This window comes from Garra rufa, chromosome 24 (assembly GCF_049309525.1).
Source record: "Garra rufa chromosome 24, GarRuf1.0, whole genome shotgun sequence".
Taxonomy (NCBI): Eukaryota; Metazoa; Chordata; class Actinopteri; order Cypriniformes; family Cyprinidae; genus Garra; species Garra rufa.
In genome coordinates, this window is record NC_133384.1 from 33,410,295 (window position 1) to 33,437,655 (window position 27,361).

Here is a 27,361-nt window from a genome sequence, read left to right on the forward strand (position 1 = left end):
ATTTTAATAATATTGTATTATATAATTTTAATTGTTAATTTAATTTTATTTAAGATACTGTAGCTATTTTCTTAATTTGTCATGATAACTGACAACTTTATTTTAAAAAAGGCAACAATGTTTAAGAGGTTTTAAATAAACAGTAGAACAGTGTAGCATACTTTGTGATTATGCTTGGTCTTTCTTTGGTGCTGTTAAAACCACCATATCAAACCTGTAGCTCTTTTATGAAATAGTAATAAATCGCATTTTAAATCGCAAATCGCAATTTTGATCAGAAAAATCGCAATTAGATTTTTTTCTCCAAATCGTGCAGCCCTAGTTAAAAACATGGGTTGGAGCTTTTAATTTTGAACTCTCCGAGTGCATTAGATAGAAAAATTATATTTAAAAAAATTCAAAATTTTATTTTTTTCCAAAGCCTTTTTTTAATATCTTCAATAGACTTCATATCGTATTGTGAGATTTTGATATTGTTACACGCCTAGTAAATACTAAACAAAATAATGTAAAATGTTGGTATTAAACACCCGCAATTACTTAATACAAAATACTCACAATTGCACCTCTTCTGAATGAATCTCAGCTTGCATGCTGTCCTATATGTGGACAATCTGATAGAGTCCAGATCTAGTGCACCTGTGAGAAGAAAACATCACATCTAAATAACATACATGCCAAAACAAACAGCTTAAATCAGCCTAAGATTTAAGATGGTCCAGCTGGTCTCCCAGTCTGGTCAAGCTGGTGTTTAGTTGACGTCAGCCAGTGGTCAAGAGTCCAAAACCTCTCTAAAACCAGCAAAATATACCAATAACCATAGACCATACAAAACAACATTTGATAGGTTGGAAGATTAGCTAACCACCTTAAAATGGCTGGCTTAAAATGTTTTTTTCTCAACAGCAAAATCTACTACACTTGGTAAGAGTGATCAAAACTACAGTAAAAACTGTAATATTGTGAAATATTATTATAATTTAAAATAACTGTTTTCTATCTGAATACATTTTTAAAAAGTAATTTATTCCTGTGATCAAAGCTGCATTTTCAGCATCATTGCTCCACTCTTCAGTGTCACATGATCCTTCAGAAATCATTCTAATATGATAAATTCCTGCTCAAGAAATATGATTATTAATTTAGAAAAAAAATATTTTGTTTATTGATAATGCCTAACATTATCATAGCTTAAGTATAGAGTAAAACAAAGAAATACATACGCATTTCAGCAAACAGTTGTCTTCTGTCTGCCATGGCGCTGCGGTTGCGGCCTGACTCTTCAATCATTCTGCGAAACATCACACACAGAGAAAACAAAAGGACAGTGTGACAGGCGTCCCACAGCTGTGAAGGCAAACTGGGCTGCAAATAGACCTTTAGAGGAATTAGTCTTCAGATCTGCACAAAGTTAATTAGCTATTACTATGGGTAAAACAACTTATCTATCTATAATGCATTACAACATTCTCCAAAGTTTTCAGCTGTTAATCCATCACTAATTTTATAAGCCTGATGCAGTTCTTAAAATAAAACTAAAATACACACCAAAATACACAAACTATTCAGTGTCTCAGTGTCCGCATATTCCTAATTTGATTTGCTTCTAACAAATGACAGATGAGTTTGCAACGAAATGGGTTTGATTGAACACATGACCTTTGACGTCAACAACAATAGATATGGGAAGCATTTATCCTCCCTTTTAAAAGTTGACAAGACTATTTACTTTGTTTTCCTAACTATACACTATATATTGCTAGTTGCATTTCATTATTTGTACTGTATTTAGCATTGCATTTACCACTGTCTTAATATAAAAAGACACATTCGTTAATGTATTTCATGTGTTCATCTCCCTTTCTTCTTCCACAGAGACCTTTTGTTATGATTCACATTACAGACAGTAACAGAGGTTTTGGACTCCACTTGTGACCTTGATTAAAAATAACATTTAAAAGATAACTGTCTCGTGACATTTAGTACAATACTGTCTTATTTTACTGAAGAAACAACAGCTGTGTTGTCTAGTACAACAAATATCCTGCCAAAATGATTCTCTAATAATAACAGTCCCAAAAAAAGTACCATGGCTTTACCAAGTTTTTGGTCATGGTACAATGGTAATTCCTTAAAATACTTTGAAATACTTAATGTAAATATGTATATGATGAATAGAGCAGTCATTCAGAATGATAGTACATATAAAAAGCATCATACACTGGAAAAAGGGCATAAAAACAATTTTCACTCAGAAATTGCTAACATGTGAGATTTTGAAGCAGAAAGACTGAAATAGTGTTTTTTTGTCAAATGCATTCCAATAATACCGGTATTTTCAATGTTTACAAAACAAGTCTCTTATGCTCACCAAGACTGCTTTTTTGATCCAAAAATACAGTAAAAACAGTAATATTGCGAAATATTATTATAATGTAAAATAACTGTTTTGTATTTTCCTTCATAAATCATTCTAATATGCTGATTTGTTGCTCATGCATCTTAATCCATTTGCGAAAACCAATTTTTTCCCCCAGGATTCTTTAAATATAAACATTATAAATGTCACTACTGTCACCTTTGATCAATTTATTGCATCCTTGCTGAATAAAAGTATGAATTTCTTAAAAAAAAAAAAATACTAACCCTTAATGATTGAACAGTAGTGTATATACTGTATATACAACCACAAAAACTGTTTTGTAAGGTAAAAAGTTGTAGATATGTATCCAATGTCTTAGTAAATAGTTTTTTACCATCATAAACGTAAATGACATGCACTAAGAATTATGAAAACTGTCAAAAATAGCTTTGAATTTGCTCTGAGGAAACTTTAAAATAAGATTTCCCCTCCTCTTCAAAACAGCACCTGGATTAAACCATAAGAGAAACGTGAAGTTGATCTACTAGAGAAGTTAAACTCCCTCCTTCACAAAGCTTATAATGCTCAATTAACTTTAAGGAATGTTCAATCACGATCCCGGAGATCCAAGAGTTCAGCACAACAAGGGGACAAAGCGCTACACATCCAGCCATCGATATCAAATTCACCTGCGGATGTGAAAAATATCCAGAATGCACCGCAAAAAAATGAATCCATCAGTAATGTGACAGTAATCTACCCTATTGAACTCACATCAGAGATAAACAAGCTGCCACAGCATAATTAAGCGTAATTTAGTGTTTTGGTTCAGCGTTTCAACACCGCATCTATCATGTTAAACCAAATGAAAGAGATATAAACAAACTACTGCTATAAAAAAATCCAAAGCAGGTACCCTTCTGAAAGCACCATGGTCCTCTTCTTGCTTATTTACGAGCGACCACAGCGAATCCACAACTTTTAATAATGCTTTCAGTCAGCATGAAACACAACAAAAGCAGCCCATAGAGTTCTTGGCAGCCGACTGAAATAAGAACCCGTCAGGATCCAGCATGTGTCGACTCTATCTTTAACTTCAAATGAGCGAGACTCACATTCTTGTTGGGCTTAGACGGCTGGTTCAGATCTGGTTGCAAGCTTGTACCGTCTCCTAAACCTAGGCCCGATCCTGTTTGAAAGGCCGTGGAGTTGTTTGCAGTTTAAAGACTCTGTGTGAAATTATTAGGCAAAATGATGAGGCCACGCAAGAATGGTTCGCTAGAGAGGACTGTAATTCAAGCCCTCTAATGGGACATTTCTAGAGAGATCCCATATTTCACAGAGTCTGTCTTCTAATCTTTTTCTCTCTCTCTCTTTCTCTTTTTATTGTGGCTCTGGGATCTCCAGGCCTATAAATATCCTTTTGGACAGTCGGTGGCATCCAGGCATTTTGAGCCCGACTCCAGTTTTTGTCACTCTCTGTGGGTGATTTATTTAGTACGGCAGGTCGAATGAAAAACATGAAATTGTGCTTTTTGATTTGCCTCGCCCTTGAAGTCGGCTGGCACATAAGACGCACAGATCTGACCTGGAGGACAAAGTCATGTTCTACATAAAGCAGCTGTTCGGAGAATCTTCACCGAGTAATTAGCACTGGATTACTCGCATTAAACCGTCTGTGGGAGTAACTGATAGCAGCTAATGCTATTGCATTTTTCCTAAACCACATAATGCATCTATTTGTGAAACGACATTGCTAGATAACAGATGAAGCTGACATTAATGTAGGCATAATTTATTTGTTAATGTTATATTACAGGTCGACCAAAATGTGTTTTTCAGGGCCAATGCTGATATTGATTGTGTCTAGTGTAAAAATGAAATTTTATGTCAAAATTAAGAATAACAAGGGTTCTAACAAACACTTTCTGTAAATGTTTTCAAATTATTTTTATCAGCAAATCAGTTTTAAAAATAACCAATACTGATAACCATAAAATAACATCAGCACCAGGACGATATATATATTAGAGGTCAACAATATGTGTTTTTTTAGTGCCAATTCCATTTATTACAGATCAAGTAGACTGATAACCAATATTTTGAACCAATATATGTCTGGTGTAAAAATGAATGTCAAAATTAAGAACAACAAGGGCTCTGACTAATTTTTTTTAAATGCTTTTAAATTATCAGCAAATCGGTTTTGAAAATTACCGATACCGATAACCATAAAAATGTTTAATATCGTCAACGATAATCGACAAGGCCTATATGTATATTAGAGGTCAACTGATATATGTTTTTTAGGGCCGATGCTGATACCGATTATTACAGTTCAAGTAGACTGATAACCAATAATTTAAACCGATATATATATATTTCTGGTTTACAAATTTTAATTAAGAAAAAACAAGGGCTCTGACAAAAACTTTCTTTAAATGCTTTTCAATTATTTTAGCGGCAAATTGGTTTTAAAAAAGAACAATACCGATAACCATAACCAGGGTGATAACTGATATTTTGAACCGATATGTCTGGTGTAAAAAATTTAATGAATTAATGTCAAAATAAAGAATAACAAGGGCTCTGACAAAAGATGTTCTTTAAATGCTTTTTGATTATTTTATCCACAAATTTTTATAACTATAAAAATGTTTAATATCGGCTCAAATGCTCATACATATCTATTAGAGGTTGACCAATACACATCTTTTAAGCCAAGTGTTGATACATATTTTTACAGATCTAGTAGGCTGATAACTGATATTTTAAACCCATATATATGTCTGGTGTAAAAATGTAAAAAATAACAATAAAAATGTTTAATATCGTCACAGATAATCGACAAGGCCAATATATATTAGATATCGACTTATATGTGTTTTTCAGAGCTGATGCTGATTCTAATTTTACAGATCAAGTAGTCCGATAACTGATCATTTGAACCGATATATATGTCTGGTGTAAAAATGAAAATAATGTCAAATTAAGCATAACAAGGGCTCTGACAAAAACTTCCTTTAAATGCCTTTTAATTATTTTATCGGCAAACTGGTTTTAAAAAATATACATACCGATAACTATAAAAATGTTTAATATCGGCTCAAATAATCAAACAGGCTGATACATATCTATTAGAGGTTGACCAATGCACATTTTTTAAGGCCAGTGTTGATACATATTTTTACAGATCTAGTAGTCTGATAACTGATATTTTAAACCCATATCTATGTCTGGTGTAAAAATGTAAAAAATAACAATAAAAATGTTTAATATCGTCACAGATAATCGACAAGGCCAATATATATTAGAGATCGACTTACATGTGTTTTTCAGAGCCGATGCTGATACTAATTTTACAGATCAAGTAGTCCGAAAACTGATCATTTGAACCGATATATATGTCAAGTGTAAAAATTAAATTAATGTCAAAATTAAAAATCACAAGGGCGCTGACAAAAACTTCCCTTAAATGCGTTTAATTTTATCATCAAATCGGTTCTAAACAAATACTGAAAACCATAAAAATGTTTAATATCGGCACCAATAATCAACTAGGCCGATATATATATATTAGAGGTCAACCAATACATGTTTTTCAGGGCTGATGCTGATACCCATTTTTACAGATCAAGTGGACCAAAAATAGATATTTTAAATCGATATGCACGTTGGTGTAAAAATACTTAACATCAGTGCCGATAATCGGTCAACCCCTATCATATATGCAACAATAAAAAAGTTACTATATATATTAATTTACAGTTTTGACATTATTTGTGCATTAATTCCATACGTTGATCGAAACATCAATACATTTTAATATCTGAATGAAAAGAGATCTCATTAGTCCTGTCTCAGGTTGCTGTGAAAGCTGTGAATTGGATTCCATGAGAACTCTATCCGCAGCAAAGTGAACCATTACTCAAGCTAACTGCTTTTTCCACCAATCAGACACAGTAACTGCCCGTATGCTACTCTGATTGTCATGGTACCGCCATGAAGCAGCACAGAACTCTGGGTAAAGTCTCACAGGCCATTCAGACTGTGATTTACATGTAGCTGTTTACACAGAAGTCTTTCTAATGTTGTCTTCTCATTCATCTCCATTTGTTTTATGCATCTGATTAGATTAATTAAAATAATGATGCACTAACCATCGCACTGTATGGCACAGCAAATAAAGAAAAAACTTTTATGAACAGACAGACAGACTTTCTGTGCATGCAGACTCTAATATTACCTATTTTCCAAATGTCTTACTATTCAAAGTATGCAAATGGAAACAGTGTTTATGTTTACAATGTAAAGGCAATTTGCAAGATAGGTATTTACTGAGACACAACAGCAAACCAATACACATTCACTGCGTTTTTAAATCCTCAACCAAATGCATGTTATTGTATAAACAGATTATGCATGCAAAAATAAGCAGAATTCATAAGTACTCATATTTTTAAAATTAATAAGGTTAGATATCATAGTTCTGGCACTACAGCCAATTATTTAAGACATGATGTTTCAGAAACACACTATTAATATCATACTTGCATATCTGCATCATGCCTGTTTTAGTAGTAGTAGACTGTGGATCGTTCACAATGAAGCTCTATGAGAGGCGTCTGGAGCTCTGTGCACTTGCTACTCACCAAATGCCTGTCATCGCCAAAACGGGTTTCAATTCAGCTCCTCTGCGTTCGCTGAAGCCCATCTGCGCTAAAACGACGCACTTTATCGACGACAATTTCTGCGTTTGAATACAAAAGTCTGTTTTCGTTCGCATTAGACTCGCAGAGAGCGCCGCGGATCTCAGACCTCCGCTTCTCATTTGCTTTGGTGTGACGTAATGCGCCTCTCGCGATGACGTAATGCGGAATCTCTCCACTCAACCCAGCCGTTGGTGCTCTGCGGAAATATTAATAAATGTTAATAATATTAAAGAGGGTGAAAAAGGTTTTTTTTTGTATTATATGTCATCAATTTTAAGCAATGTTTGATGTGGCAAAATGTTATTAATAATTTATTTGTTTGACAATTTTTTATGTAGGCTATTATATATATATATATATATATATATATATATATATATATATATATAATTATATTTTTTTATATATCTATATAGTTTTTTTTTTTTTAATTAAAAAAATATACAATGTTTGATTAAATCAGCTAAATAATTATTTAACAAATAAATATTTTAGTTTTTTCGCTTTCTTTTGTTTTCACAATGGTCCTAAAAGTTTTCATCACCCAGACTCGGAATAAACTTAATACGTGATTGTATTCGCCATTCAACATCAAAACCTTCACAACCCTGAAAGGCTTTTTTCACTTTCTCAGTTTTGTCTATTGTGTCAGTGCGGTGAATGAAGGCCTCTCTGTTGCCTAGTAACGGCGCGCGCACGGTGAAAGCGGGGGGCTGAAAACAAAGTATGAAACAGGCCGCGACGTGACACAATGCCGAGATATGTGTCAACATTTATCATATCGCGCTTGATGGGTCAAAAATAAAATAAATATCATTCATGGCTCCACATTCTACGCTTTAGCAGGGAAAAATGTAAGTACTGAGAGCGTGAATCACAGTCAAACCTGTTGTGTTGCTGTAGTCAGCTGATGCTTGCGACTATTAACCTTGTTTAACCTGCCTTCATTACTAATTAACTCATGATAACGGTGTTTATTTTGTGCAGAAGGTAGTTAAAGAGCTGTTCTGATTAATGTCAATGACAAAACAACATACACCGATGTATAATCATTCTGTATAAAGCGAGTGTTAACCATATAAAAGTCGTTTTAAAAAATAACAAATCAAAGTATCATAGACATAGTGATGGATTTTAGTTCGGTTTTTGATCTGATTTTCAGATTTTTTTGAGAGATGCCTGACATAAAGTTACTCAAGTTCCCTTCAAGTGAAGGAGCATTCTTACAAGGTAAAGTGCAATATTGTTTATCAATATTTGGCCGTTTCCTGTGAATGTGCGAGACTTCCGGTTCATTAGCCGCTATATAATGAGAATAACAAAGTGCAGTAAATTGTAAAACTGTTTGCACTACAACCCAGTGTGTTCATAATTAAGGCAATACATTAAAACAATATGGTAAGACACAGCAGTTTGCAATATCAAGCAGCAAAATGAGTTTTGTACAGCTAAAAATAGCACCGGAAGCCATAACCGTTAAATTTACAAATGGCCGCAAAATATTGATAGTTACAATGAATTCAACAAAGTTGAGTTCAACGATAAACAATAAAGCATCTAAAAGACAACAAGAATTGTCTTAATGCATGTTTCTGGACTTATTTTGAACAATTAATCCATGCACATTATTCTAAACGAAAAAATAAAATTAATAAAGAGGACATTTACTTACTCTCATGCCATCCATGATGCAAATAAGTTTGTTTCTTCATCAAAACAGATTTAGAGAAATTTTGCATTAGGACTTGCTCACCAATGGATCCTCTGCAGTGAATGGGTGCCGACAGAATGAGAGTCCAAAGAGTTGATGAAAACACCACACAATATTTCACAAGTAAAGAAAGTCTTGCGAAGACGAAAGCTGCATGTTTGTTTATAATTTTGCTTTCTCCTGGTGGGTGGATTTTGATATGAGAGAACAAAAGAGCATCAAGTTTTTTACTTGGATTATTGTGATGTTTTTATCAGCAGTTTGGACTCTCATTCTGACGGCACCCATTCACATCCATTGATAAGCAAATGTCATAATGCTACATTTCTCAGAATCTCTTTTGATGAAAAAACAAACTGATCTACATCTTGACTGGCCTGAGGATGAGTACATTTTTAACCCAAATTTTAAGCTATTTTTTGGGGTGAACTATTTCTTTAAGGTTTCAGTATGTGAGATCTTTGTGATCTCTGTGATCAGAAGAATAACATCCAGTAAACAGTAAAACAGTTTGCACTACAACCCAGTGTGTTCATAATTAAGATTATACATTAAAATAATATGCTAAGATACACCAATTTGCAGTATCAAGCTGCAAAATGAGTTGTTTTGTACTGCTAAAAATAGTTAGAAGCAATGACACCAGAAGCCAGAATGATTCAATTTACAAATGGCCACACAATAAACTATAAAGCATCCTAAAAGACAACAAGAAATGTCTTAATACATGTTTCTGGGCTTATTTTGAACAATTAATCCATGCACATTATTATAAATGAAAAAAATCTATATATTAATAAAGAGAAAATGCACTCACCCTCATGCCATCCAAGATGTAAATAAGTTTTTTCTTCATTAAAACATTAGGACTCACCAACGAATCCTCTGCAGTGAATGGGTGCCGTCAAAATATGAGTCCAAACAGCTGTAGTCCATAAGTAATCCACACCACTCCAGTCCATCAATTAATGTCTTGAAGCCAAAAGCTGCATGTTTGTTCATCATTTTGCTTTCTCCAATAAAAAAAAAAGTCGATTGAATCAGGTGAAAAATATGCACAGATGAAACAACATTTACAAGCCAAAACAGTCTGAAATAGTGGATATGTGGGTGGATTTAATGTGAGAGAACAAAGGAGGATAGAGTTTTTTACTTGTGGATTATTGTGATGTTTTTATCTGCTGTTTGAACTCTCATTCTGATGGCACCCATTCACTGCAGAGGATTCATTGGTGAGTCCTAATGTTCTGATGAAGAAACAAACTCATTTACATCTTGGATGGCATGAGAGTGAGAACATTTTCTGTTTATTAATATTCTTTTTCATTTAGAATAATGTGCATAGATTAATTGTTCAAAAAAAGCATAGAAATATGCATTAGGACATTTCTTGGTTGTCTTTTAGGATGCTTTATTGTTTATTGTGCAGCCATTTGTAAACTTGTAATCATTCTGGCTTCCGATGTCATTGCTTCTAACTATTTTTAGCAGTACAAAACAACTTGTTTGCTGCTTGATACTGCAGATTGGTGTATCTTAGCATATCATTTTAATGTATAATCTTAATTATGAGCACACTGGGTTGTAATGCAAACAGTTTTACTGTTTACTGCACGTTATTCTTCCTTTTGGACTCTCATTCCGACGGCACCCATTCACTGCAGAGGATCCTTTGGTGAGCAAGTGTCATAATGCTAAATTTCTGATGAAGGAACAAACTCATCTATATCTTGAATGGCCTAAGGATAAGTAAATTTTAAGCAACTTTTCATTCTTTGGGGTGAACTATTTCTTTAAGATTCGAGTGTATATGATTCAATGTGAGTTTCAGAGCAGGGAGAGAGTGCTACCTCCAGCAGGCGTCGCAGTTGTGCTCTGGTTAACACCCCAGCACCATGTGTGAACAAAGCAGTATCTCACATCCAGGAACTGATGTCCAAACTGGAAAACTGGGGCCAACAGGTACTGTAGAATCAAACAAAACCTTAAGATGGATTGTATTATTTTAGACCATCATTGTCCAATACTCAAAACCAGCAGCACACAGATCAAACCCAGATTGAGCCCACAGTTATATGGCTTGAATCGCATGTTATTTTCTTAGCTCTCATATTACATAATGAATGAATAATGAATGTCTCCTCTCTTCTAGGGTGATAATGCTCAGCATGAAACTGCACATGAAAACAAGCACAGTATCATTTGGAAGTGAGCCATAAAGCATTATAGATTTTCCACATCACATACATCAATTGTAACCTTATTTCCAGTAAGATAGCATGTATGGTCAGCAGTCTGTATGAGCTTATACCTGTTATATAGTATGTGGGCTACAACATATCATCAGTTAATAATTGAAATCTAATTAATAGTTTAATTTATTAATATTATAAAAAAACTTGCAGATTAAATAACATATTTTGCCTTTGTGTTTTAGATGTGCTTCTGCTGATGGCAAAAATGCAGAGCTGTGTGTTGAAGGCATGGGGCTTTGTGCACAAGGTACTGTTTGAGTCTTTGGTTATAATATATATATATGTGACCCTGGACCACAAAACCAGTCTTAAGTCGCTGGGGTATATTTGTAGCAATAGCCAAAAATACATTGCATGGGTCAAAATTTTTGATTTTTCTTTTATGCCAAAAATCATTAAGAAATTAAGTAAAGTTCATGTTCCATGAAGATTTTTTGTAAAATTCCTACTGTAAACATATCAAAATGTAATTTTTGATTTGTAAAATGCATTGTTAAGAACCTAATTTGGACAACTTTAAAGGTGATTTTCTCAGTCTTTTTGATTTTTTTGCATCCTCAGATTTCTGATTTCAAATAGATGTATCTCAGTCAAATATTGTCCTATCCTAACAAACCATACATCAATAGAAAGCTTATTTATTGAGCTTTCATATGATGTATAAATCTCAGTTTTGTCAAATTTAACCTTATGACTGGTTTTGTGGTCCAGGGTCACATATATATATATATATATATATATATTGCACAGTGTTGGATTTGAACAAACCTGTTTCACTAAGCATTCTTCAGTACTTAACTCTTTTAAATGTATATAATATTTATTAATATTAAAATGTAAATATTTTCAGTTTTCATTTTAATTTTAGCAATTTTGCTGTGCTTTCTATTAGTTTTTGATTTCTTTTTAGCTTTCATTTATTATTATTTAGGCTTTAATTTGATTAATTTTCGTACTTCAGCTTATTACATCTAATATCTGTATTTCATTTTAATCCATCTCTATTTCAATTAACAAAAAATGTTAATAGTTTTAGTTTTAGACAACAATTATATCATAATATTTTTTTCATTTGTAAATAGACAGTGGAGTGTTGATGTCTTTCTGGACGGAGACTGCAGACGTTCTGATGGAGGTGATGAGTTTGATTGAGCGTCTTGAGTTGGACCGGAGAGATGCAGAGAAGGCTCTACAGGAAGAAAAGGAAAAAAGAAAGAAACTATCAGAGAAATTGGACTGTCTCCGTCTTTGGAAGCAGAATGAGTTTCCTGTAGAAATGCAGAAAGGTCAGACCGGATATCGATTATGACATGCAATTTATGTTTAAAAAAGTTTCTTCAGCTCTAACATTTTACTTTAGGCTCATTAATGTGGCTATAAAGAGTCTATTTTAATCTATTCTATTCTATTCTGTTACAATGTACAATGCAAAATATTCAGCAAGGTAATCAAAAACACACAAAAATGGAAAAATATAATCCAAATACATTACCAGTTTTTGAACAGTAAGATTTTAAATGTTTTTTTTTTAAAGAATTCTCTTTTGCTCACCAAGCCTGCACTCATTTGATATCCAAAGTACAGCAAAAACCGTACAAAAAAAATCATATTTTTGCTATTTAAAATAACTGTTTTCTATTTGAATATATTTAAAAATGTAATTTATTTCTCGGATTTCAAAGCTGAATTTTTAGCATCATTACTCCAGTCAAATGATCCTTCAGAAATAAAACAAATATTTTGATTTGCTGCTCAAAAAACATGTATTAATATTATGTTGAAAACAGCTGAGTAAATTTTTTTCAGGTTTCTTTGATGAATAGAAAGTTTAGAAGAACAGCATCTATCTGAAATAGAAATCTTTTGTAACACTATAAATGTATACAAATCACTTTTGATCAATTTAAAGCATCCTTGCTAAATAAAAGTATTAACTTCTATAATTTCTTTCCCAAAAAAAAGGAAAAAAATCATACTGACTCCAAGCTTTTGACTGATGTAGTGTATAATGTTACAAAAGCTTTTCATTTCAGATAAATGCTGATCTTTGGTTCGTTCTATTCATCAAAGAATCCTGAAAAAAAATTGAAAACTGTTTTAAATAGAGATAATCATAATAATAATAAATGTTTTTTGAACAGCAAATCAGCATATTAGACTGATTTCTGGAGAATCATGTGACACTGCAGACTGGAGTAATGATGCTATAAATGTAGCTTTGTTCACAGGAATAAATTACATTTTAAAATATATTTAAATAGAAAACAGTTATTTTAAATAGTTACTTTACAGTTTTTGCTGTACTTTAGATCAAATAAATAAGCAGGCTGGATAAGCAGAAAATACTTCTTTAAAAAAGCATTAAAAAACTTGCAGTTCAAAAACTTTTGACTGGCAGTGTATAAAGTAATTTATATTCATTGAAATGCAGTAAATGTTAAGGACAATGAAATGCAATAGAAAAACCTCAGTGAGCCAAAATTTCACATTTTTGCTTGAACTGAAATGACTAAAACTGAAACAAAAATTCATAAAAGCTAAATAGACATTTTATTAAAAATGAATAAAAATGCCTAAACAACCACAATTAAATTACTAAAACTAATTAACTATGATTAATAAATACTCAAATAGTACAGTAATAACGCTTGTTGACATTTCCTACTGAAATTGGGGCAGCATACTGAAAGCCAATAAGCTTTATTCTGGCATAACAATTAAATTATGTAAATTAAATGATTAAATTAGGAAAGTATGATTCCTGTTAGGTTATTTTTAAATTATACATAGCATTTTAAATGTATAGTTCACCCTTGAGTTGTTCTAAACCTGTATAAGTTTCTTTCTTTGGTTGAACACAAAAGAAGGTATTTTGAAGAATGTTGGTAACCAAACAGTTACAATCAGATACAATAAAAGTCAATGGCTACTGTCATCATTAATAATGACAAAATAAATAATAATGACAGAATTAAAATATTTGGGTAAATTAACCCTTTAATGAATCAAAATTGGTAAAATACTCTACAAAAAAACAGATATTTTGGTCCGTATTGCATGTATGTTTTAAACACAAGCATGTAGGTGACCTCAGGCTAACAGACATGGACTAAAAGCCACGGAACTTATGTTATGGGTCTTAAAAATACCAAAAAAATCTCTTTTCTGCCCCATCCCTGACTTTTCGCATCCATCTCTCTTATATTTGCACGGTCAGAGCGTGAAGCCTGCAACGTAGACATCGCCGAGCTGACGTGGCAACTGAAAATAAGGAGAGATCAGCTGCCGCAGGTGAGAGACAGGCTGACCCGCACGGAGGTGCTGAACCGTCGTCTGAAGGAGGATATCGATTTTATGAGGAAACACGGGCCGCTCGTGCACGAGAGACTACAGCTGGAGAGTGAAATCATGAAGCAGATCCGAACAGCACAAAGCGAGGTGTGTTTACTGCGAAACCTGTTTGTTGGCTTGTTTAGAGGACCTGAAATCAATAAGACAAAACCAAAGAGGAGAAGGGATGGAGGTCAAACTAAAAGAGTCCAGAAATGAGCGCAACAGTGACCACCCACTTTTTCAGAGTTGCGTTTTTTCCAGTTACAAGGATTTTCATAGAATTCATCAATACAGTGCTAATCCTAAGTATTTTAAAATTGGAAATAATCAGTTCTTATAATGTTTCAGTTTAATTTTATTTAAAATTATTAAAATGTAATTTTAAGTTTAAATTTTTGTAATTTCATGTGCTTTCTTTATTTTATTTTATTTTATTTTATTTTATTTTATTAATATACTTATATTTAGCTTTTCAAATTTATTTTTGTTTCAGTTTTAATTTTAGTTTTGGTTTACAATAACAACAATTATCCATCCAATTTTTGTTTTTATATTCAATTTTAATTTTAATTATAATTAAAATTATTAAAATAAAATTTTAAGTATTTTTATGTTTTATTTTATTTATATATTTTTTATTTATTTTCGTTTCAGTTTTAATTTTTACACTTCAACTGATTTATTTCCTAATAAATACTTATTTTCTTACTGATAAATATAAATACTGATTTTTTGTTCACCAAATATTTATATTCATTTTGATATTTTATTTTGTTTCTGCTTTTAGTTAACTAAAACTATTTTTTTATATTAGTTTTGGTTTACAATTAAAAATTATCCTTCCAAATTCATTTTTTTAATTAAATTTAAATTATAATTATAATTAAAATGATTAAAATAAAATTTTAAGTTTAAGTAATTTTATGTGCTATCATTATTTTTATGTTTTATTTTATTCATATATTTTTAGAAATTTTTGTTTCTGTTTTAATTTTAATACTTCAACTGATTTTTTTCCTAATAAATACAGATTTTACAAATTTTTTCACCTAATGTTTATATTCATTTTGATATTTAATTTTATTCCTGCTTTCAATTAACTGAAACATTTTTTTTTAATCATTTTAGTTTTGCTTTACAATAACAACACGGATTAGTAATCCCATTTAGTTTTTTTATATAAAATTTTAATTTTAAATTTAATTAAAATTATTAAAATTTTAAATTATTAAAATTATTTAAATAAAATAAGTAGTAATTCAGCTTATTTATTTCCTAATAAATACAATATTCATTTTGATATTTAATTGTTTTCCTGCTTTCAATTAACTAAAACAATTTGTTTTTATCATTTTAGTTTTGCTTTACAATAACAACACTAATTATCCATCCCAATTAGTTTTTTATATGACAATTTCATTTTAATTAAAATGATGATGTTTAAGTCATTTTATGTGCTTTCGTTTTTTAGTACTTCAACTTATTTATTCCCTAATAAATACAGACTTTGCTAATTTTTTCACCTAATTTTTATATTCATTATGATATTTATTTTATTCCTGCTTTCAGTTAACTAAAATATTTTTTTTTACTTTTTTTTTGTTTACAGTAGCAGCACTGATTATCCATTATAATTAGTTTTTTATACTAAATTTTAAGTTTAGTAATTTTGTGTTTTCATTATTTCCTTTTTTTATTGTATTGATATATTTTTATTTAGCTTTAATGTATTTTGTTTAATTTGTAATTTTAGTACTTCAACTTATTTATTTCCTAATAAATACAGATTTTCCACATTTTTTCATCTAATAATTATATATATATATTTTGATATTTAATTTTTTTCCTGCTCTTTTTTATCATTTTAGTTTTGGTTTACAATAACAACACTGAATATGCATCCCATAAAGCATTGTAAATTGCCAAAAAGTCCCTGATTATCATAATAAAATACAATATATTTGAAATGTTTTTAAGTCAGTTTTTACTGTTAAGCCATGTTGCCATGATAAAATTGTCTGACTATTACATTTATTCATAAAGACATTATCACAAATGTTTTTCTAGGCCACCGAGACGTTTTCAAACATCTCTCAGAAGCTAAACAGTCTTCAGCTGGAGTTCAAAAAAGAGGAATTCAGATCAGACCTTAGAAATGGAGAAATGAACAAACAAATGGAAACAATCAGAAATCATCTGAGTGACAAACAGTGAGTCTTTTTTGTCATATATTTTCATTTCAATTCATTTGTGTTGTATCAATCCAGACAGAAGGTGTCACTAAAACGCTGTTCTCTCCATTTTTTTAAAAGTTGAATTCAAATCCGTCACTTTGTAAAAGTTTATAATATCAATATTAAAAATATGTTATGAAAAATCAATCATTTTATAAAGTTATAATCATTTAAAGGATATTTTAGGCATTTACATTTACGTCACACTTTTATTTCACAATTTTTTTTAATCTTTGTTAATATTTCATATGGAAAACATTGCTTAGAATCAGCTGTGGGGACATGTTCATAATTTAGATGTATATATTTTAGGTTTAGTCTATTATACTTGTCATAAATCCAACCTCTGGTTGTAAACAACACATATTGACATTATGCAGATAAATAAATTAAAAACAAATAGAAAATGCTAATGCAGTTTCTTTTAGGTTAAACAATGTCTGAAATACTGACAGTGTTTTAACAGGATCTGATGTCATTCAGCTGCTTCCCTCCATCTGTATGAAGCGGTATATAAACATGCAAAGTGGACTACAGGGGAATGACATGATTTGTCTTTCTCTGCTTACAGGAGTGAGTTACAGCAGCTGCAGTCACAGTGTGAGGCGTTTCAAAGAAAAATTAAAGAGTCGGTAGAAAATCTAACATTGAGAGGCGGCCAAATCAAAGCCTTGGTGAAAGAAACGCATCAGTTTGAGAGGCAGGAAACAGACGTAAATGAAGAAGTCAGTGTGCATTTAAAAAACATTCACCTATCAGTTTGAGAGGCAGGATATTATGAAGACATTGTACATTTTTTGGAATATTCTGACTATAACGGTCATAAGCACATGTTAATTAGTGCTAAATATTAATTTCACTTACTCTGTTTTTAGGTCAGAATAGTAAAAGCTCAAAAAGATGACAAAGAAGAGATATTGCTGATAAAGCAGAAGGAAGCACTGCGGCTTCAAAACCAAATCCAAACATCTGTAAGTACAAAAGCCTGTTATTCGAGACGATATAAATCAGAGGTGACATTATGTGCCGTGCTGGAGATGTCAACCCTCACGTCCTCTGGAGGGCAGGAAAGGCCCACGATTCCTTACACCGATCTGCCGTGTTTATTCTCTTAGAGCCTCCATTTTGTCTAAGCCCTGATTTCACAATTACACAACGCTTGAGTGAATGAGCCGCAGAGCGCTCACTTGTTTCTTTAGCAGTTTGTTTATTCCTTTTGAAATTTGTATTTTGTGCATTTCGGGTGTTGTTCTGCCACAACAGAGTTTAAGAAGTTTAGAAACTTTCAAAAGAACAAATCTCGGTTTGACTATAGGTGGTGCTATGTGATGTTTTAGTTTTCATGAATGTTTGACACATGACTGTTGTAGTTGAAATATGAAAGGGATTGAAAATAGGTTTATGTTTGGAAAATAGGATCTTTTGTGTGTAGCTAACCTTTCATTTTGTGCACAACATGTGAACATAGTTGAATCTAGCCTACAAACAAAGACTTATAGGAAAGTCCATGTGACCCTGGACAAAACCAGTCACAAGGGTTGATGATTGTTAAGAACAATATTTAGCCGAGATACAACTACACTCTTAAAAATAAAGGTGCTTCACAATGCCATAGAAGAACCTTTTTTGTCTAAATGGTTCCATAAAGAACCTTAAACATCTGAAGAACCTTTCTGTTTCACAAAAGGTCCTTTGTGGCGAAAGAAGGTTCTTCAGATTATAAAAAGGTAAGAAAGAGATGGGTCTTTAAGGACTAATAGTTATCACCTTACTCAGTTGATTGATTACACTGATAATTGCAAACATTGTTTGTATTACAAGTTTTCTTAAATGTTAAGTTTTAATATGCAAATTAGGAATTATTTATTTAAATGTGCTAATTTGCATACAAAATTCTTGTTTAATTTTTTGACATATTAGAGTCAAATGTTTTTACAGAAGGAATTTGGGGTATCTCATTTTGTCACAAAATAATTCAGAAAATACTTAGAACAGGCAGAAAACGTTTTTTGTAAAATTAAAAACGTTGTTAAATTATATATGAACAAATGATATAGACAGGAATAAAAATGTAAAGTTTGGTGTGTGTAAGTGTTACTGAAGTGGAGATTTCTGGCTCAGTGTAGGAAAAAAGAAACAAATTTTTAGAAAATGGCCTTTAAAAATATGTATTGTAATTGACACAAATAGATAAAGTGCTATAAAAGAAACACTTAACAGTGTCTTTTGGATGTTTTCCCTCCACTAGTCTGAAAAAACACTTTATGAAAAATCAAAAAGCCCAAAATCTCAAACTTGCCAGGTGCATGAAAAAACTGTGTTTTTGCCTGCAGTGTCTCCCCTTAAAGAACCTTTGACTGAATGGTTATTTGTGGAACCAAAGATGGTTCTTCTATGGCATTGCTTGAAGAACCTTTTAAAGCACCTTTATTTTTAAGAGTGTTTTTGAAAATCTGGAATCTGATCTAAATATTGAGAAAATCGCTTTTAAAGTTGTCCAAATTAAGTTTTTAGCAATGCATATTACTAAAGAATTACAAAAATTGAGTTTGATGTTAACAGTCGGAACTTTACAAAATATTTTCAGGGAACATGATCTTTACTTAATATTCTAACGATTTTTGACCCAAACAATGTATTGTTGACTATTGCTACAAATATACCTGTGCTATTTACTGGTTTTGTGGTTCAGAGTCAAATATTAGCATATATATCTACTAAACAAATATAAATAATGGGCTTTACTGTGTTTTTCAGAAACTTGAAGGTGATGAAAAGTTGTCTGAATTAGATGCAAACTTAAACCAAAAGCGCTGTGACTTATCGACCCTGCGAGACAAAAACAAAGAGCACAAACTGGAAATTGAAGACTACAAGAGAAAGATCAACCAAAGGTTTGTCCCATAAACTTTATATCACAACATTTTAGTTTAAATTTAAAGTATATTCCTGGATACTAGTCATTGTCATTATTAGCTGTGTCTTTCAGTAATTTGTTGTGTTCTGACAGAAAATGGCATACACTCTTCAAAATAAAGGTGCTTTGAAGGATTCTTCAAGCGATGCCATAGAAGAACCATTTTTGGTTCCACAAAGAACCATTCAGTCAAAGGTTCTTTAAAGAACCATCTCTTTCTTACGTTTTTAAAATCTTTCTTACTTTTTTAAAAACAGAAAGGTTCTTCAGCTGTTAAAAGTTCTTTATGGAATCATTTAGACAAAAAAGGTTCTGTGTAGTCTGCATTTATTTCACAGTAAAAGTCTGAATATAGTATTTTATTGCAAAATCCTAGTTATATTTTAACCAGTGTTGTTTTCGTCAACGATGACGATGACGAAATCATTTCGTTGACGCCACTTTTTTTCATGACGATAATGAGACGATGACGAGATAAAAATGGCTCGTTGATGACTAAAACATGACGAGACGTGTGTGAGTTTTTGTTGACGAGAATAGACGAAAATGTTAGTGGTCCGTCAGACGTTTAAAATGCATGACATTTCTGCTTATTGTGCATGCCAATCAAAACCTAAAACGTATCTGCCGGTATGGCAAGCCGTTTTAGCATTAAATACTCTTTGCTATACTAGTATGGCAAGCCGTTTTAGCATTCCATCCTTGTTTGTCTTTTATGTTTTAAAACATTCCTTCATTATTGTAATTATTGGTGAAAATAGTCGATCCGGAAGCTCACATTGTGTTGAACTATAGATCTGCTATTTTCAGAACTTACAAGTGACACTACCAAACGGCAAAATACTTACTGACCTACATTAATTTGTTAAAAGACTACTTTTTCTCCTTTTTCGACTAAAACTAGACTAAAACCTTTTTGACTTTTCGTCGACTAAAACTAGACTAAAACCTTTTTGACTTTTCGTCGACTAAAATTGGACTAAAACTATCACATATAGAAGTGACTAAAATTTGACTAAAACTATAAGCATTTTAGTCCAAAAGACTAAGACTAAGACTAAATCTAAGATGGTTGTCAAAAACAACACTGATTTTAACTGGTTTTGACTCCAGGACAAAACCAGTCGTAAGTAGCACTCCTATATTTGTAGCAATAGCCAAAAATGCATTATATGTGTCAAGATCGTTTTTCTTTTATGCCAAAAATCGTTAGGATATTTAGTAAAGATCTTAAGTAAAATTTCTACCATAAATATATCAAAACTTAATTTTTGATTAGTAATATGCATTGCAATAATATGCAAATTTTTTGCATTTTCAGATTCCAGATTTTCAAAAACAGTTGTATCTTGGCCAAATATTGGCCTATCCTTACAAACCATACATCAATGGAAAGCTTATTTATTAATTCATTATAAAACATTATGACTGGTTTTGAGTCACAAATATTTATAGTCCCTTTAGTATTAAGTATTACCCTGCTATACAGTCCAAATTTGAAGCACAAAAACATAATTTTATCGGATAGCAGAAGTACGACAAAGATTTTTCATGCAACTGCAAAAAATGAAATCGATCCAAATGAAAAACAATCCACTGTTGCTGCTTCCCCTAAATTGTCCATGGTACGGCAACAACAAATGACGTTGCCTTCATAAGATCTATGAAGACCATATGTTTTCGCACACAAGCCAATACTGCTGTTCATGTATTGCCGTTTAGTTGAATTGTGAGAAACTATGACATGGAATAAAATCTGGATATACAGTAGTGACTCTTTCCAACTTATGGATCAGCATTAGATTCCATGTTGGAGATGAAGACTCAAATGACAACACCATGAGAAATGTGCTGGAAATGTCTTGTGGTTCATTGGTCTGTTGTGTGAGTGCTGGATTCTTTAATTATCAACACGGAATCTGTGTTCCGCAGATCATGTCATGAAATCATGCAACAACTCTAATTCCACTTCATTAAAAATGTGTAGGTGTGTGTGGCGTTGCTTCTGAAATTAAAATGCTGTGAAGCAGCACCGCAGCATGAACTAGCACAATGATTTAGCACGCAAAAAATACCTTATCCACCTTATTTTGCGAGCTATATTCTGTGAATGTGCAGGACTTCTGATTCAGAAGCTGATACTTAGTTACTATAGGTAAGTAACTAGAAAAATAACAAACTCATACTACAAATTGAAAATTCATTTAAAAATTTATCAAAATTACAACATATTATACATATACAAGAATCTGGCTGCTTGTTAATGTAATGCATTATGAACTGAACTTTAAGCATTATGTCATAACTATTCCAGTAATTAATCTTTGATTTGGCACATCCTGTGTTATCAGTTGGATTATCACATACTGTATTCAGAGCATTTTCATTTCCAGTTGTGAAATTTGCTGAATGCTGCGTAAGCATTTTTGTGAGCGGGCTGCTGTACATCGTGGTGTGGATCTCGGGGGACGGACTGTGTTTTATGATGTTGTTTGTGGCTGTTTTGTTCCAGTGAACAGGCTGTGAGAAAGCTACTGATGGATCGTGAGCATGTCCTGCAGAAGATCAGTTTAAGCGAGAAGCAGTGGAAACCAGTCAAAGCCGAGTTTGACCAGGTGTCTGCTGTTCACTCGGAAACCAAAGCCAAGCTGGACCGCCTAGAGCGCCAAACCTTTCTGGAGGAGCTAAAGAACAGGGTAAGAGGACACCTGCCCCATTGAGAATTTAAGCAATTTGTCAACACTCAAAGAAATAAAGGTTCTTTTTTTGGCATATGTAGTTGCATGAAGAACCTTCAACATCCATAAAACCTTTTCCACTTCTAAAGGTTCTTTGTAGTGGAAAAAGGTTCTCCAGACTACAAATTTAAAGGATAGTTCACCCAAAAATTCTGTCATTATTACACACCTTCATATCATTCCAAGCCTGTAAGACCTTTAATGTCAGAATTTTCATTTTTGGATGAACTATCCCTTTAAGATAATATGTGACCCTGGACCACAAAACCAGTCTTAAGTCGCTGGGGTATATTTGTAGCAATAGCCAAAAATACATTGCATGGGTCAAAATTTTTGATTTTTCTTTTATGCCAAAAATCATTAAGAAATTAAGTTAAGTTCATGTTCCATGAAGATTTTTTGTAAAATTCCTACTGTAAACATATCAAAATGTAATTTTTGATTTGTAATATGCATTGTTAAGAACCTAATTTGGACAACTTTAAAGGTGATTTTCTCAGTCTTTTTGATTTTTTTTGCATCCTCAGATTTCTGATTTCAAATAGTTGTATCTCGGCCAAATATTACCCTATCCTAACAAACCATACATCAATAGAAAGCTTATTTATTGAGCTTTCATATGATGTATAAATCTCAGTTTTGTCAAATTTAACCTTATGACTGGTTTTGTGGTCCAGGGTCACATATGTTTATAGAATATTAAAATAGTCATTTCTGACCTGCTTTGGATTTTGTTGATTTTTTTTATTTTTGTTTCATCTTGTTTGCCATGTTTTGTTTCCTAATCAGGTGATGCTATTTTAATATCTTTTCTTTTTAATTGGCAGAAAGAAACAGACAAAATGAAGAGCCTGATAATGACTGAAATGACCACATTAGATATTCTCAAGGTAAAACCTGACATTTCAATGATAATTGATTAAGCAATGCCAAGTGTTGCACTAGTTTGTGTGTCTTTCTGTGTCTGTTCATGTTTGGTAGTGATATATTGTAATTGACTGCATGTTTTATGTTCAGGGTAATAGGGACGCAGAGGCAGCCGAATATAATCGTGAACAAACAGATTGCGAGAGGGTGAAAGGTGAGCTGGAGAAAAAGTATGAAGACGCTTTGTCTACAACCACTCAACTGGAGATTGAGGTGGAGCAACTGAGACAGACATATACAGAAAAATCTGAGGTAAATTTGGATTTGATGATGAATAGGGCAAGTAAATAGGGTCAGTATTGATTCTGTAAGGCCCAGTGAAGTTATTACTGAGTTAAATAAGCCTGGCTGAAGTTACCAGTTGAAGTTATCTCGTTTTATATTAACCCTTTTTGTTTTTTCTCAGACAATTGAAAACTTAAAAGCAAAACTAAGTGACATGCACACTGCACACAGAAGTCTCTCTGATGATTTTGAGGAGAAAAAGAAACACTATCAGGAATGTTTCAATTCTGTGAAGGTAAAAATAAAATTATACTATTATTTTTTTATATTATTTTATATTCCAGTATGATCTTACATATCCAACAATATTGAAGATTTGCACTTAAAAGGTTAAATAATTGCACATGTATTTATTTAATTACTGTATGTTATTTATTTGCTATTAGGAAAACCTTAGTATTGTGTTATTGAGGTATGAGGAGATTTCAAACCGCATCAAAAATTTCGACATAAAGTCTCAAGAGTTAAAACAAGAATCAGACAACATGGAGCAAACCATCAGCACTATGCCAGACATTATAGCGGAGCTACAGTAAGAAAAACTGTACACAATATATGTCTGACCATATATACGGTTGAGGTCAAAAGTTTAGATACACCTTGCAGAATCTGCAAAATGTTAATTATTTTACCAAAATAAGAAGGATCATACAAAATACATGTTATTTTATTTGATTTTATTTCACTCTATTCCACAAGAAAAAATAATAGTTCACTTTATAAAAATGACCCCATTCAAAAGTTTCCATACGCTTGATTCTAAATACTGTGCTGTTATGATCCACAACTGTTTTTTTTTTCAGTGATAGTTGTTCATGAGTCCTTTGTTTGTCCTGAACAGCTAAACTGCCTGCTGTTCTTCAGAAAAATCCTTCAGGTCGCCCAAATTCTTTTTTTTTTTTTTTAGCATTTATGTGTATTTGAACCCTTTCCAACAATGACTATATGATTTTGATCGCTGAGGACAACTGAAGGACTTATATGCGACTATTACAGAAGGTCTAAATGCTCACTGATGCTCCAGAAGCAAACACAATGCATTAAGAGCTGGGGGGGTGAAAACTTTTTGAATTTAAATATCAGGGTAAATTTAACTTATTTTGTTTTCTGGGAAACATGTAGGTATCTTCTGTAGTTTCTGAAGGGCAGTAATAAATAAAAAAAATATGGTATTTAAACAAAATAAGAAAAATGTACACATCTTTATTCTGTTCAAAAGTTTTCACCCCCGGCTCTTAATGCATAATTTTTCCTTCTGGAGCATCAGTGAGCGTTTAAACCTTGATTCATTCAGTTGTCCTCAGTGTGAAAAGATGGATCTCAAAATCATACACAATCATTGTTGGAAAGGGTTCAAATATATAAAATGCTAAATAATTTGTGGGACCTGAAGGATCTATAGAAAAGTGGGCAGTTTAACTGTTCAGGACAAACAAGAGACTCATTAACAACTATCACTGAACAAAAAAACACAGCTGTGGATCATTCAGGTAACAGCACAGTATTAAGAATCAACTTTTGAAAAGGGTCATTTTTTATAAATTCTACTATTATTTTCTCTTGTGAACTATATAAAAACGTCTTTTTTACGTGAAATATTTAATTCAGGTCAGTACTAAATAAAAATAAAATGCATTTTGCATGATCCCTCTTATTTTGCTAAAATAATTAACATTTTGCAGATTCTGCAAGGTGTATGTAAACTTTTATCCTTAACTGCATATTAAACATCCATGCTTGATTTTATTTGTTGTCTGTTTCAGGGGTTTATCAAACACTATGGCGTTCAAACATGGGACAGCCACAGTAGTGATGGATAACGTGCACAGGGATATAGCTTCCTGCGAACAGAGGAAGTCTCATCACGCACAGATTCACTCAGCACTGTTCACTCAACGCCGGGCTGTCATGAAGGACACAGAGGTTAAGAGCCCTTTCTTTCATATTTACATTTATGTCAAGATTACTTTGTCTGGGTTTCCTATATGGGCTGATCCTAGATCAGCTTTGCTATTTAAATACTTATAATCCAGGTTAACAAATGTTTTCTTTACATATCAGAAAACAGATCAGCTGAAGCCGAACGAGCATGAGTGCATTTGATAGGTTAGGGGATTTGATCTGCTCCAATCACCATTCTAGCTGAAATTACCTTTATAAATATTTAGATTTCCTTTGTATGATGATGCACCGTGTCATTTTTGTGGAATACCCAGTGATACCAAATGATTTTCAAGACACTGAGAACAAAACATATGTAACAGAAAAACGTTTGTCCAGTATTATCTACCTTTAGATTGTTGTGTTGACAGCAGCTTTATGTTATTAATATTCGCAGGTTTATGCACATAAAATGTGGTTATAGCACACATATATTTTCATACATTTGGAAAAGTACGATATTAATGTACAGGTGAGTTCAAAAGTTTACATACAGCTTGCAGAATCTACAAAATGTTAATTATTTTACCAAAATAAGAGGGATCATACAAAATGCATGTTATTTTTTATCTAGCACTGACCTGAATGAGATATTTCACATAAAAGATGTTTACAGTCAACAAGAGAAAATAATAGCTGAATTTATAAGAATGACCCTGTTCAAAAGTTTACATACGCTTGATTCTTAATACTGTGTTGTTACCTGAATGATCCACAGCTGTGTTTTCATGAGTCCATTGTTTGTCCTGAACAGTTAAACTGCCTGCTTTTCTTCAGAAAAATTCTTCAGGTCCCACATATTCTTAGTTTTTTTTTTTTTTTAGCATTTTTGTGTATTTGAACCCTATCCAATAATGACTGTATGATTTTAAGACCCATCTTTTCGCACTGAGGACAACTGAGGGACTCAAATGCAACTATTACAGAAGGTTCAAACACTCACTGACGCTCCAGAAGAAAAAAATATGCATTCGGAGCCAGGGTGTGAAAACTTTTTGAATTTGAAAGTCAGGGTAAATTTAACTTATTTTGTCTTCTGGAAAACATGTAAGTATCTTCTGTAGCTTTTGAAGAGCAGAACTAAATGAAAAAAAAAATATGATATTTAAGCAAAATAAGAAAAATGTACACAACATCATTCTGTTCAAAAGTTTTCACCCCCTGCTCTTAATGCATGGATTTTCTTTCTGAAACCTTCTGTAATAGTTGCATATGAGTCCCTCAGTTGTCCTCAGTGTCAAAAGATGGATCTGAAAATCATACAGTCATTGTTGGAAAGGGTTCAAATACACAAAAATGCTAAAAAATAAAAAAAAAATTGTGGGACCTGAACGATTTTTCTGAAGAAATGCAGGCAGTTTAACTGTTCAGGACAAACAAGGGATTTATGAACTAAACAAACAAACAAAACAAAAAAACACAGCTGTGGATCATTCAGGTAACAACACAGCAATAAGAATCAAGTGTATGAAAACTGTTCATTTTTAAACATTCAACTATTATTTTCTCTTGTGGAATACGTGTAAACGTCTTTTACGTGAAGTATCTTATTTAGGTCAGTACTAAATAAAAAATAACATTTGTATGACCTCTTATTTTGGAGGTGTATGTATACTTGGCTGTATAACGGCACATCTGTGATTCGGCCATGATATCGCACGGCTACGAGTGTGATATTGCATTTATACAACAGTTTGACGGCACGAGTGTGTAAATACATAAAAAACAACCACAGAGTGTCTTTAAAGACCTTTTTTGTACCATTCACCACAGATTCAAATCTCAAGTTGACAGTTTAACAGCTGAGTCTATACATTTGTAATTAAAATGTCTTTTCTTGGACCAAACATCCCGTTAAACTTGCAGATTTCTGTGATTTCAGACGATTTGTAAAGACTTTTACATCCCGAACAAGGTTTATGTTTTAAAACACAATCAGTCCATTA

The 27,361-nt window shown here is 32.3% G+C and overlaps 2 protein-coding genes across 2 annotated transcripts in view; one reads left to right on the top strand and one right to left on the bottom strand.

Annotated features, from left to right (window-relative positions):
* dtna (dystrobrevin, alpha) overlaps positions 1-7,180 on the bottom strand; it is a 37,332-nt gene extending 30,152 nt beyond the window's left edge. Inside the window, exons 1-3 of the mRNA XM_073830611.1 lie at positions 7,015-7,180; positions 1,224-1,291; positions 559-639 (exon numbers count right to left, since the gene is read on the bottom strand). Coding sequence (XP_073686712.1) covers positions 559-639; positions 1,224-1,290 — 148 coding nt within the window. The 5' untranslated portion in view covers position 1,291; positions 7,015-7,180. The remainder of the gene's footprint in view (positions 1-558; positions 640-1,223; positions 1,292-7,014) is intronic.
* A 1,069-nt stretch (positions 7,181-8,249) lies between these two features.
* ccdc178 (coiled-coil domain containing 178) overlaps positions 8,250-27,361 on the top strand; it is a 42,211-nt gene continuing 23,099 nt past the window's right edge. Inside the window, exons 1-16 of the mRNA XM_073831130.1 lie at positions 8,250-8,304; positions 10,611-10,747; positions 10,938-10,993; positions 11,223-11,287; positions 12,123-12,326; positions 14,258-14,478; positions 16,441-16,583; positions 17,179-17,332; positions 17,483-17,578; positions 19,365-19,501; positions 22,037-22,220; positions 23,090-23,152; positions 23,280-23,441; positions 23,596-23,709; positions 23,861-24,006; positions 25,238-25,397. Coding sequence (XP_073687231.1) covers positions 8,250-8,304; positions 10,611-10,747; positions 10,938-10,993; positions 11,223-11,287; positions 12,123-12,326; positions 14,258-14,478; positions 16,441-16,583; positions 17,179-17,332; positions 17,483-17,578; positions 19,365-19,501; positions 22,037-22,220; positions 23,090-23,152; positions 23,280-23,441; positions 23,596-23,709; positions 23,861-24,006; positions 25,238-25,397 — 2,097 coding nt within the window. The remainder of the gene's footprint in view (positions 8,305-10,610; positions 10,748-10,937; positions 10,994-11,222; positions 11,288-12,122; positions 12,327-14,257; positions 14,479-16,440; positions 16,584-17,178; positions 17,333-17,482; positions 17,579-19,364; positions 19,502-22,036; positions 22,221-23,089; positions 23,153-23,279; positions 23,442-23,595; positions 23,710-23,860; positions 24,007-25,237; positions 25,398-27,361) is intronic.